This window comes from Gorilla gorilla, chromosome 12 (genome assembly GCF_029281585.2).
Source record: "Gorilla gorilla gorilla isolate KB3781 chromosome 12, NHGRI_mGorGor1-v2.1_pri, whole genome shotgun sequence".
Lineage (NCBI taxonomy): Eukaryota > Metazoa > Chordata > Mammalia > Primates > Hominidae > Gorilla > Gorilla gorilla.
The window spans coordinates 92,808,758-92,822,339 of NC_073236.2; the positions used below are offsets into that span (position 1 = coordinate 92,808,758).

Sequence of the window (13,582 nt, forward strand, 5' to 3'; positions counted from 1 at the left end):
GCACTGATACACAGAAATTTTGTTAACATTCAGTTCAAAAATTTTTTTACATTTCCTTTATGATATCTTATTTGACCTACATGTTATTTAGAAGTGCTATTTATTTCTTTATTTATGTATTTTGAGACAGGGTCTTGCTCTGTCACCCAGGCTGGAGTGTAGTTGCGCTATCATAGCTCACTGCAGCCCCAAACTTCTGGGCTCAAGCAATCCTGCCTCAGCCTCCCAAGTAGCTAGGACTACAGGTGTGTACCACCACAGCCAGGTAGTTTTTAAATTTTTCCTATAGAGATGGGGTCTGGCTATGTTGACCAGGCTGGTCTCAGAACTCTTGGCCTCAAGCAGTCTTCCTACCTTAGCTTCCCAAAGCGCTAGGATTACATGCATGAGCCACTGCACCCAGCCTAGAAGTGTTTTTTTGTTTTGTTTTGTTTTCTTTTTTTGGGACAGAGTCCCACTCTGTTGCCCCAGGCTGGGGTGCAGTGGTGCAATCTCGGCTCACTCCAACCTCCACCTTCCAGGTTCAAGCGATTCTCCCACCTCAACCTACCAAATAGCGGAGATTACAGGCACCCACCACCACACTCAGCTAATTTTTGTATTTTTAGTAGAGACAGAGTTTTGCCATGTTGGCCAGGCTGGTCTCAAAATCCTCACCTCAGGTAATCCACCCACCTCAGCCTCCCAAAGTGCTGGGATTGCAGGCATGACTAGAAGTGTTTTTAAATTTCAAAATAAATGTGGCTTTTAAAGCTTCCCCCCTACCCCTCTGGTGTAACTGCATTATACCAGTGAGTAAACTTTATATGATTTCAAACGTGGGACTTTTGTTTTTTCTTTTGAAACAGTCTCACATTACCCACGCTGGAGTGCAGTGGTGCAATCACAGCTCACTGCAGCCTCAACCTCCTGTGTTCAAGCCATCCTCCAACCTCAGTCTCCCAAACAGCTGGGACCAGAGGTGTGTGTCACCACATCTGGCCAATTTTTATATTTTTTGTAGAGACAGGGTTTTGCCATGTTGCCCAGGTTGGTCTCGAACTCCTGAGTTCCAGCAATCCACCTGTCTCGGCTTCCCACAGTGCTGGATATAAGTGTGAGCCACCACACATGGCCCAAGTTGTTGTTGTTGTTGTTTTTTTAAATTTCCCTTTCCACCACCTGAGCTTGAAAGAGGGCTTTGAGCCTCACATGAGATTCTAGCCTCAGTTAACACCCTGATTTCAGTCTTGTGATACTGTGTGGAGGACATAGTTGATCCCGGCCTGGAGTTCTTTTTCTTTTTTTTGTAATGTTTTTTTCACAACCTGCCTAGATTTCTGATCTACAGAACTGTGAGATGATAAATGGGTGTTATTTTAAGCTGCAAAACTGGTAGTAATTTGTTATGCAGAAAGAGAAAACTAATACAAGGCTGGGTGCAATGACTCACGCCCGTAATCCCGGCACTTTGGGAGGTAAAGGTGGGCAGATCACTTGAGCCGAGGAGTTAGAGACCAGCCTGGGCAACATGGCAAAAACCCATCTCTACAAAAAATGCAAAAACTAGCTGGGCGTGGTGGTGTATGCCTGTGGTCAGCTACTTAGGAGGCAGAGGTGGGAGGATCACTTGAGCCCAGGAAGTTGAGGCTGCAGTGAGCCATGATCGTGCCACTATACTCCAGCCTGGGTGACAGAGTGAGACCCTGTCTCAAAAACAAACAAACAAAAAAAACAAAAAAACCCCAATATTAGTGTTTCTGCTGGTGGATAAATCACTCAGTTTTTTTCTAAAAATGTCTTCTCACGTTTACTCTTGAAGGATATTTTAGCTGGCTGTAGTATTTTAGGTGAGCAGTTTTCTATTGCACTTTGAAGATATACTGTTTTCTGGCTTCCACTGTTCCTGTTGTGAGAAGTCAGCCGTCTGTTGCTCCTTTAATAATAATCTTTTTTTTGCCAGGCGCGGTAGCTCATGCCTGTAATCCCAGCACTTTGGGAGGCCGAGGCGAGCAGATCACGAGGTCAGGAGATTGAGACCATCCTGGCTAACACGGTGAAACCCTGTCTCTACTAAAAATACAAAAACAAAATTAGCTGGGCGTGGTGGCGGGTGCCTGTAGTCCCAGCTACTCTGGAGGTTGAGGTGGGAGAATGGTGTGAACCTGGGAGGTGGAGCTTGCAGTGAGCCGAGATCACGCCACTGCACTCCAGCCTGGGCAACAGAACAAGACTCCATCTCAAAAAAAAAAAAAAAAAAATCTTTTTTTCTCCTCTATCTTTAATATTATTTTTCTTTGGTTTTCTACAGACTTATTTTAACGTGCTTAGCTTAGATTTCTTTTCATTAACTTTGCTTGGGATTTGTCACTCTTTTTGATCCTGATCTTGTAATCTTTCATTGGTTCTGGAAAATTTTTAGATATTATCTCTTCAAATACTGTCTTTGCTCATTCTCTCCTCTCCTCCTGTGACTCCAACTACATACAAGTAAGACCTCACTGAATTCTCTGTGACTCTTATCCTTTTGTATTTTCTATCTTTTTGTCTCTCTTCATTCTAGATACAATAGTTTCCTCTGGCATATTTTCCAATTTACTGATTCTCTCTTTTCGTGTGTCTAAACCATAGTTCAATCTATCCATTATATTTTTCTGTTCACAAATTTCTATTTAGTTCTTTTTTCTAATGTTATGTTACTTTTTGTAGCTTTTAGCTCCCATGTGAAAATTTTTAAATTTGGCTTTTATTTCTTTGAAGATAGTAAGCAGTGTTTAACAACCTCTGTCTGAGAATTCCAGTGTCTCAAGCTGTGTAGGTCCGTTGATTGCTCTTTCTTCTAGTTTGTGTTCACGCTGTCTTGTTTCCTCATGTCTAGTTGTCTTTAATTGTGTAGGACATTGCATTTGAAAAATTATTGTAGAAATCATCTGACGCTTAGGATAATTTTATTTCTTCTGAAAGGACGTCCAGTTGCTTTTTCTAGGCACCTGGGGGGGCTCTACCAATCTGAAATCACCTTATTCAAAAAATCTGGGCTTGAGAGTTTCTCAACTCAGACCAATTGACATTCGGCTGTGGTCCATGAGAAGGCTCATCTATTCACTCCTCTATTTTATCATAGAGGGAAGTCTTCCTTGACTCTCCCTATCCTCACCATAGGCTTAAGTGCCTCCACTGTGTGCTCCCATGGTGACCTGGGCTCTAACAAGCATTTACCATTTACCATATTATTTTACATTCTCTCCCCATCTAGACTGTATCTTGAGGATAGGGAGCATCACTTACTCCGATCTCCACTGTTTAAGACAGTACCTGGGCAATGGCATATACTCAGTGTGTGGAACTAAACCAAAATTAACTAAAGATGTCTCCCCGACCATCTAGCACTGCTCCACTCTGAGGAGATGGGAAGGCTTCAGTAAACTCTTCATGACTCACAACTGCTCTGTGTGGGAGGAGATTCTTCTGTGGAGGGAATGCTAAGAAATGCTGATTTCTGCATCCTCACTGATAAGGGGGCAGGGTGGGAAGCAAAACAGACAAGAAATAAGAGACTAAGGGCACCTCAAGTGAGTAAGTCTCTGAGAATGAGCAGATATTACCGGACAAACCCAAACTTTCCAGGTTAAGTCTGATCCCATTATACCCAGACCTCCAAAAAATAAGATCTTAGCTGACACCTGGGTGGCACTGTTGTAGTGTATCTAAGAACTCAAGGCAGAATGGTTTTTAAGAAAGGAATCTTGTGGAACTGGTATGCTGAACACATAGGAAGTATGGGTTGTATCCACAAAAGTCACTTTATTTTTATCTTCCATTGAGTTTTAATCCCTTTCAACGGGGGTTAACATGGTCTTTCCCTAGCCAGAATCAATTATTAATGTTGCTTAGGGAAAAATGAAAAATAAACATGGGTTTTTTTGGGGGAGGTGGCAGGGGAGAAGTCAGCTTAGGAACTGGTTTGTGAATTGCCTTTTCACATCAAATGAGTCAGTTGATACAGTCAGGTTAATTTATTCTGACCAGGCATGTGTCAACATATTATTTATTTATTTATTTATTTATTTATTTATTTATTGAGACACTTTGTTGCCCAGGCTGGAGTGCAGTGGTGTAATCTCGGCTCACAGCAACCTCCGCCTGCCAGATTCAATAGATTCTCCTGCCTCAGCCTCCCAAGTAGCTGGGATTACAAGCGCCCGCCACCACGCCCGGCTAATTTTTGTATTTTTAGTAGAGATGGGGTTTCACCACGTTGGCCAGGTTAGTCTCGAACTCCTGACCTCAAGTGATCCGCCCACCTTAGCCTCCCAAAGTGCTGGGATTATAGGCATGAGCCACTGCACCCAGCTCAACATATTGTTAAAAAAACAACTGGGTATGGTGGTGCATGCCGGTAGTCCCAGCTACTCAGGATGCTGAGGTGGGAAGATCGCTTAAACCCAGAAGTTCAAATCTAGCCTGGCGAACATAGCGAGACAACCCCCATCACTGAAATAAATAAATAAATAATTGAAAAACAAGTGCAGTGCAACGAACAGATCCGTATCATAGAAAAATACTGAAAGCTGAATGGCAGCAGCCCATATCCCTAAAGGCCAATTTGTTGAAGGATTAGTTAGTTCAATATCCAAGCTACCCCATTTGCCAAATGTATGATTTACCAAAAACTAAGAGTACTCTTGAAAATATCCACTGAAGGCTGTGGCAGGCTGGCTCATGCTCATAATCCTAGGACTTTGGGAGGCCAAGGCAGGCAGATTGCTTGAGCCCAGAGCTCGAGTCCAGCCTGGCCAACATGGTGAAACCTTGTCTCTACAAAAAATACAAAAATTAGCCAGGCGTGGTGGCAGTGTGCCTGTAGTCCCAGCTATTCCAGGGCCTGAGGCAGGAGGATGGCTTGAGCCCAGGAGGTTGAGGCTGCAGTGTGCTGAGATCGCACCACTGCGCTCCGGCCAGGGTGACAGAGCAAGACCCTATCTCCAGGGAAAAAAAAAAAAAAGAAAATATCCAATGAATAGTAAGGTACTCTTATGAATATCACATGGAATATTTTTATTCAAGATTTTCTTCAAGTTTTCTTCTCATATTCTATTCAAAACACTCATACTCAATATATTTTATAATTTTTCTTTAGAATATTATTATACTCAAATACAAAATATAAATTCTTCACAAATATGATTATATTCCATAAATGTAAAACCCAAGCTTTCAGTTAATTGGAGAGCTAAGCTCACAATAAAGTAGGGAAAATTCTCAATATTCAAAAAATTAAGAAGGAGCTAACTTAGTGGCGAGAAGGGAAGAATGTTGATGAGCTGATACTAAGGCTTCCCTGGGGGGTTTACCGTTTTACTGGTTTACAGGGACTTTGAGATTTTTTTTTTTTTTTTGGTTCCTTTAGTTGGGCTTTTTTTTTGTTTTGTTTTGTTTTTAAAGAGACAGGATCTCATTCTGTCACCCAGACTGGAGTGCAGTGGCAGGATCATAGCTCACTGCAGCCTTGACTTCCTGGGCCCAGGCGATCCTCTCACCTCTGCCTCCTGGGTAGCTGGGACTACAGGCCCACACCACCACGCCTGGCTATTTTAAAAAAAAATTTCTATAGGCCAGGCACAGTGGCTCACACCTGTAATCCCAGCACTTTGGGAGGCCGAGGCGGGTGGATCACCTGAGGTCAGGAGTTCGAGACCAGCCTGGCCAACATGGTGAAAGTCCGTCTCTGCTAAAAATACAAAGAAAATTAGCTGGGCGTGGTGGCAGGCGCCTGTAATCCCAGCTACTCTGGAGGCTGAGGCAAGAGATTTGCTTGAACCTGGGAGGCGGAGGTTGCAGTGAGCTGAGATCGCGCCATTGCACTCCAGCCTGGGGGACAAGAGTGAGACTTTGTCTCAAAAAAAAAAAAAAAAGTTTTTCTATAGAGACAGGGTCTTCCTATGTTGTGCAGGCTGGTCTCAAACTCCTGGACTTGAGCGATTCTCCTGTCTCAGCCTCCCAAGATGTTAGGATTACAGGCATGAATCATCACACCTGGCCAATTCTGAGTTTTAATGGAGACTGCAACAAGGGAAGAAATTTTGTGTTAAAAAGAGTAAAGAGACAGATCTGATACTTTCACATATGGCTAGGACTCTCCAAGGCCTATACCTTCTGTGATACTGTGAAATATATATTTGGTCTTTGACCCTGTTTTCTAGCATACAACTCCTACAATCCTTAAAGACTCCACAGTGATGTCTTCTTGTAAGCTAATGGTTGACTGATGGCTGGCAGCCCCCAGGTAACTTCAGAATGACAGCTCTTTACTGGAAAGACCAAGGTGTGATTAGAAGGTTGGGACTCTTAGCCCCACCTCCAACCTCCAGGGAGGAGAGAGGGGCTGAAGGTTAAGTTGATCACCAATGACTAATGGTTTGGTCAACTATGCCTATGTAATAAAGCCTCCATAAAAATCCAAAATAACAGGGCTTGGAGAGCTTCCAGAGAGCTGAACACATGGAGGCTGACAGGAAGATGAATGAGAAGACATCCACGGGCCAGGAGGGTGGTGCACTCCAACTCCATGGGGACAGAAGCAGCTGTGCTCAGGACCCTTCCAGACCTCACCCTATGCATCTCTTCATCTGGCTGTTTATTTGTATACTTTAAAATAGCCTTTGTAATAAACTGTAATAAAGAGGGGGTCTTGGGAAATCCATCTAAAAGCTGTTCGGTCAGATGTTTTAGGGGCCTTGGACTTGCGACTGGTGGGAAAGAGAGGGCTGTTTTGTAAAACTGAACCCTCAACCCGCGGTTTCTGAGGTTATCTCTAGGTAGATGGCATCAGAACTGAATTGAATTGGAGGCCTCCCAGCTGGTGTCTGCTGCAGAATTGATGTGCTTGCTCCAGTGTGGGAAGAGCCCCCCCGCCCCTCCCCACATTTTGGTAGAGATGTCTTCTGTGTTTTTTTGTTGTTGAGTGAGAGAATGGGAGAAACTCTGAGTGGTTTCTACCTCTCACACCTTCAGGGATTGAAGTACATATGAACCAGAAACAAAATTTGCAGAGATGCACAGAGAAACACAGTAAAGCTGTATATCTTGGCCTTGCCCCTTGACTGGGGAAAAAAAAATTTTCCCTGAGCATTTATAATTACACTCTGCCCACACTCAGGTCTGGAGTTTAGTCTAATACTACCTATATAAACCAGGAACCCACAAGTTAAAAAAATAACTAAAAATGTATAGCAGGCAGATAGAAGCAAACATCAAAGCTCTTAGAGGAAACATAGCCTCAGCCCAGGCCACATAGGACTCCCATAGACAAAGCCCCACTAAAAATGAACTCGTCATCAAAAATTATAAAAATGCTCAAGGAAATAATCAACCATGAGTAAGAGCTGAGAAATTCTGAGGAGGAAATGGTATAGGCCTAATGCAACATCATAGTATCAGCTTGGCACAAATACTCCACGGTTAAAATCTCCAGGTCATCACAATCTATAAGTAACTAAAGTTGTTGTTTGATGACCCTAGCCAGCCTACTCAAGGGCACGCTTCACAGACTAGACTCTTTGCTGGATGCCAGCTAATCAGCTTTCCTCCACTCAAATATAAAACCAAAAAAAATCCAAAAACTTATCGTTCCCAGAATGTCTTTAGTTTTTTATTGTTATCTCCCTTATTTCTTACAGGGGCCCTCACCCCCCAACTAGTGTGGGTCAGCTGCACAGCAGGAAGTGAGCACTGGGTGGGCGAGCGAGCATTACCGCCTGAGCTATGCCTCCTGTCAGTGTCAGATCAGTGGTGGCGGCATGAGATTCTCACAGGAACGCAAACCCTACTGTGAACGGCGCATGTAAGGGATCTAGGTTGCACACTCCTTATGAGAATCTAACTAATGCCTGATGATCTGAGGTAGAACAGTTTCATTTTGAAACCATTGTCCCTCCCCCCACCACTTCCATGGAAAAATTGTCTTCCATGGAAAAATTGTCTTCCATGAAACTGGTTCCTGGTGCCAAAAAGTTGGGGATTTCTGTCTTACAGATCCTTTTTTTGTTGATAGAGTTTAATGACTATTTTCTTTAAAGTGAGCATATCATTTGCATGAAGATAACTATTGTCTTTGAGTTATGCTTTGACAACAGACAAAAGAGTAGACACTATTGCAGGACTAGAGCACAAGAACTTCAGAGAACAGAATGACTAGACTATTAAGACAAAGTATGCTTTCAATAACTGAATTAGACTTGCCCCTGAGTATTTCATGTTCTGGGAGGCTATTATAATGGTATTTTAAGCATTTCCATTTCTACTTGCTTATTGCTCATATATAGACCTACCATTAATTGTATAATGTATCCTGTGAAAGTGCTAAATCAGTAGCTCTAGTAGCTTTTTTCTACGTTATTTAGGATTTTCTATGTGCATGATCCTATTATCTGTGAATAAAGATAGTTTTACTTTTTCTTCCCAGTCTGCATGCCTTTTATATCTTGTTCTCTAACGGCTTAAAGCTCTAGTATAATGAATATACTAAAGCACTTTCAATAGTGTTGAAGGTGGACATCCTTGCTTTGTTCCTGATATTAAGGGAAAAGCATTCAGTCTTCCACTCGAAGAATATTAACTGTGGGTTTTTAACAGATGCCCTGTCAGGTTGAGAAAGTATCCCTCTATTCTCAGTTTGCTGAAAGTTTTTTTTTTTTTTTATCATGAATAGGGATTAAATTTTGTCAGATGCCTTTTTAAAATTATCATATAGTTTTTCTTATGATTATATATTTATTTCTTTAAGTACCAAAGGAAAATAACTCTGAAGTTTTGTAGACAGTCATTTTCATTTTAATGTGAGAGTAATACAGATATCCTCAGGCAGGGGAGACCTCAGAAGTTTGCCACATAAAATTCATGATGAAAATGCCTTTGAAGGAAGTGTTCAAGTAGATAGGCAAGTTCAGGAAAAATTTCAAGAGATATGGGATGTCAGGGTGATCAAAATTTTTGATAAATTTATCTATTTTTTTTTTAAAAAAGCCTAGGACTAAAGCCAGGCATGGTGGTTCATGCCTATAATCTCAGCACTTTGGGAGACTGAGGCAGGCAGATCACATGAGTTCAGGAGTTCGAGACCAGCCTGGCCAACATGGCAAAACCCCATCTCTACTAAAAATACAAAAAATTAGCTGGGCGTGGTGGTTGTTGCCTGTAATCCCAGCAACTTGGGAGGCTGAGGCAGGAGAACTGCTTGAACCCAGGAGGCAAAGATTGCAGTGAGCTAAGATCGTGCCACTGTACTCCAGCCTGGGCAACTGAGCAAGACTCTGTCGCAAAAAAAAGGCTAAGACTGAAGAAGAGAATGTTTATCTAGAATAACTAATGTCAAAAACTCCAAACAACAACAACATGATGAGAGAGGAGAGCGAGACAAAAGGGATAGTAAGGAATGCTAATTTATGTGACTTAATACATACATTATGTATTAATGTATACATAATTAATATATATACCTTCCCCCAACATGAATTTGAAGACATCAACAGTCAGACTTTTCATTAGGAGTGATGTGTGCTTTGATAAAGTCAGGGACGGAAGAAACAAGGTCATCAAATGCAGATGGCCATCATATTCACCACCCCAGTTTATAGTATATCTGAATTCAGAACAACACAACACATGCCAAAATTCCAAGCTTTTAACACCACAGTTCACCCTTATCAGAAATATGAATAAGGGAGAGAGAAATACAAAGCCCCATCCCAGCTGACAGGGGAACCTAGAACATGCAACCCATTGAGGTCACCCTCATGCAATGCAAGGGTGACAGAGCAAGACCTTTTCTCTAAACAAAAGAAACTGCAGTTTCTTTGGTGGCAGTGTATTAAGTTCTCAGTTGGAGAATCTGGAAGCCGCACCCTTGTTTTTTCCTCTACTTGTGCAGAACGCACACCTTTTGCATCCTACTCCCTGTTAGAAGGAATTCCAGGGTTCAGAGATTACCACAGGGCCGAACAGCAACAGACTGTTGTTAACCAGGCTTGAGATTTTGGGGACACAGGATTACCTCAATCATTTGTTAGACTTCTGATCAATTTCATGTATAGTAATCACAAATAACTTACCTAAAGTCTTATTTATTTATTTAGAGACAGAGTTTAGCTCTTGCTGCCCAGGCTGAAGAGCAATGGTGCGATCTCAGCTCACCTCAACCTCTGCTGCCCGGGTTCAAGCAATTCTCCTGCTTCAGCCTCCCGAGTATCTGGGATTACAAGCATGCGTCACCACACCCAGCTAATTTTGTATTTTTAGTAGAGACAGAGTTTCACCATGTTGGCCAGGCTGGTCTCGAACTCCTGACCTGAGGTGATTTGCCGCCTCGGCCTCCCAAAGTGCTGGGATTACAGGCGTGAGCCACCACACCCAGCCTATCTGGAGTCTTTAAATTGTTTTCATTCAATATTTTTCTATTTATTTTTCAATATAAGTAATATGTAGTTTACAACATCAAAGCAATACTAAAAGGTGTAAATTGAAATCTTATTTTCACCCCTACTCTCATCCACTCTGGAATCCCCTACATAGGTAAAACATTGTCTTGAGACAATTCAAAACAGCTGAGGAAAGAGATGCCACCTAGAGGCCATTCTGGTATCTTGGGATGGCCGTCCTATCTCCTGATAAAGCCACCTCTTTGTCTCTACTTGTACTAGTTTCAACCTGAGTACACAAAGTAAATGGGGTATTTCAGCAAGGTTCCAAGTTATGAGACTCTTGGTGGCAGGTAAAGAGATCCTCTCTTACCTAGTCGTTACTTTCTTTAATCTCTGCTTTCAAATCAGTTATTTCCAATGTAGAGTTGCCCTTCTCTTGAAGGAGTCTGATGAAAGCTACTAAAAAAGGCAACACTCACTAATGTTCCATATTGCTCGTGAGATTTCTCCAAAAATATAGCTTTGGTTGGCATGTGGCCTGTATCCAAGGTCCAGCAAGTGACAGTTTCACTACTGCTTATAAGGGTCACCAACTTTCCAGTTTGACATACAGTCTTTTAACACTGGCTACCTTAACCTCCAGTTAGCCAATTCCATATTTTAGTGTCTTGTTTTTAGCATCCTGCTTCCGGTACCAAATTATTTGCCTGTTAGGAATGGGTTCAGCTACAAGTTACAGAACACCCACCTATAAAATGGCTTAATCAAAGGTGGCTTCTCACTCATGGACTACAGTGGGGCAAGAATGGAAGCAGGTCGGTCAGTTAGGAAGCTCTCTCTCAAGTAGTCCAGCAGCATCATCTACTACTGGACTAGAATGGTTTAGTGGAGGTGGAAAGAAGTCAAAGACTCAGGATATATTTTGATAGCAACAACAGGCTTTGCTGAAGGATTTAAAGGTAAAGGGATGAGATAAATCAAAAATAGCTCATAGAATTTTAGCTTGAACAACAGAATGAGTAGCAGTGACATTTACTAAAATGGACAAGACTGAGAGAGGTGCAGGTTTGGGGGTGAAAATCAAGATTTTGGGGGGACACATTAAGTTTGAGATGCCAGTCTGACATTCATATGGAGACATCAAGTAGGCAGTTATTTACAGGAGTCACGAATTACACAGAGAGGTCATTGTCAGAGAGACGTGTTTTGGAGTCATCTATTTATAAATGGTATCTAAAGCACAGGACTAGGTAAACTCACATAGGGAGAGTGGATAGAGAAGGTGACTCAGAACAGAACCCTGGACACTTTGATAATTATAGATTGAGAAGCCAATTAAGAAGCCCAAGAAAGGATAACGAGTGAGGTAGCAGAAGGACCCAGAGTGTGTGGTGTCAGAAAACAAGAGAAGAAAGTGTTTCTAAGTGAGAGTGGTTGGCTTTGATAAAACAGTGTTGAGAGGGCAAGTAAAATAAAAACAAGAGATCAAAGAGACCACTAGATTTGCATGGAGATTGCAGTTTCAGTGGTATGGTGGGGGAGAAAATACAGCAAGTTTATATGTTGATGGGAATTATCTGGTAGAGAGGGAGTGACTGTCGATTCAAGAGAGACATAACACAGGATAACATCCATAGGAAAAAAATGAAAGCACTGGCTAGAATGAGGACACTGTATCCATCTACCAGACACCAGCTTCTTGATACTTCATTTGTCTTATTTGTATCTCTAGTAGCTCCTAGTAGAGTGCCTAGTACATAGAAGATATTCAAGAAATGTTATTGAATGAATAAATGAACAAAGGGAGGGGTGGATGAATGGATGAAGAGATGGATGAATGGCAGATGCAGGGTAGAAGGAGGAACTAGATCAAAATAATCCAAAGTTCAGAGTAAGGAAAGAAGAATGGGTCTTGAATTAATAGGGTTTCCTCAAAACTTAGGGATTCTTTGTCCCGGCGCGGTGGCTCACCCCTGTAATCCCAGCTCTTTGGGAGGCGGAGGTGGTGGGAGGATTGCTTGAACCCAGGAGTTCGAGACGAGCTGGGCAACATGGAGACTCTTTTCTTTAAAAAAAGAAAAAAAAATTAGGGATTATGGGATTTTTCTCTGGGACAGGGGTGGCAGATTTCAATCTCAGATGAAGGTGGGAAAAGGAATGAGACCGTCAATGGCAGTGGCGTTAGCCAACTTTCAAGGCATCTAACTACTTAGCCACTTTCTTTGTCTTTCCTGTCCGGACCCAGGCTCATTTGAAAAACGATTATGTACCTTTATGGACAGAAATGGGAGAAGGGCTTTAAAAAAAACGACCGTCCTGCCGGGCGTGGTGGCTCACGCCTGTAATCCCAGCACTTTGAGAGGCTGCGGCGGGAGGATCAAGAGGTCAGCAGTTAGAGACCAGTCTGGCCAACACGGTGAAACCCCGTCTCTACTAAAAATACAAAAATTAGCCGGGCACGGTGGCACGCGCCTGTAATCCCAGCTACTCGGGAGGCTGAGGTAGGAGAAGAGCTTGAACCTGGGAGGCGGAGGTTGCAGTGAGCCGAGATCCCGCCACTGCACTCCAGCCTGGGACAGAGCGAGACTCCGTCTCAAAACAAAACAAAAACAAAACGACCGTCCTACACTCATTTATCCATCAGGTCAATAGATACTCACTGAATGTTAATCTTGTATAGGAGCACAGGTGTAAGGGCAGGATTATACAGGGATGAATTCGATACAGGGATGATGTATTCGTTTCCCTATTTGTTCATGAGTCTGTTTTTAAGTAATCTGTCCTCTCTTGAATGACAAAAGCTGCTGATTTCACGAACGGTACATGGAAGATGGTATTTGAACTGGGTCGCATAGTCTTGCTGGGACTCCCGTGGAAGCGAACGGGGACAGCGGCTGCCGCAGCTTGTGCAGTGGAGCTGGCAGACGCTGGAAGCAGGCCAATCTTGAAACGTAGGGTCCAAGGCCGGCTCCAGCGTGTTGTGGTCGTTTCATCAAGAAGGAATTAGCATTCCTATTATCTTTCTTCCCAACTTGCAGCAGGACGAACCAAGAGACCTGAACCAAGAGCCCTGCATAGGTGTGGGGGGAGCAGAGTTGGGAGCCAGCTTTGGGGTCCGCCCCATCCGGATCCGCCATCCTACGTCGCACGTGGAACTACGTTCCTGAGGGCTTCCGGCGTTGCCT

At 42.9% G+C, this 13,582-nt stretch overlaps 1 protein-coding gene across 1 annotated transcript in view; it reads right to left on the minus strand.

Annotated features, from left to right (window-relative positions):
• TTC7A (tetratricopeptide repeat domain 7A) overlaps positions 1-13,520 on the minus strand; it is a 160,447-nt gene extending 146,927 nt beyond the window's left edge. Inside the window, exons 1-2 of the mRNA XM_055377834.2 lie at positions 13,058-13,520; positions 12,369-12,462 (exon numbers count right to left, since the gene is read on the minus strand). Of these exons, the coding sequence (XP_055233809.1) occupies positions 12,369-12,450 (82 nt within the window). The 5' untranslated portion in view covers positions 12,451-12,462; positions 13,058-13,520. The remainder of the gene's footprint in view (positions 1-12,368; positions 12,463-13,057) is intronic.
• Between the last annotated feature and the right edge of the window lie 62 nt (positions 13,521-13,582).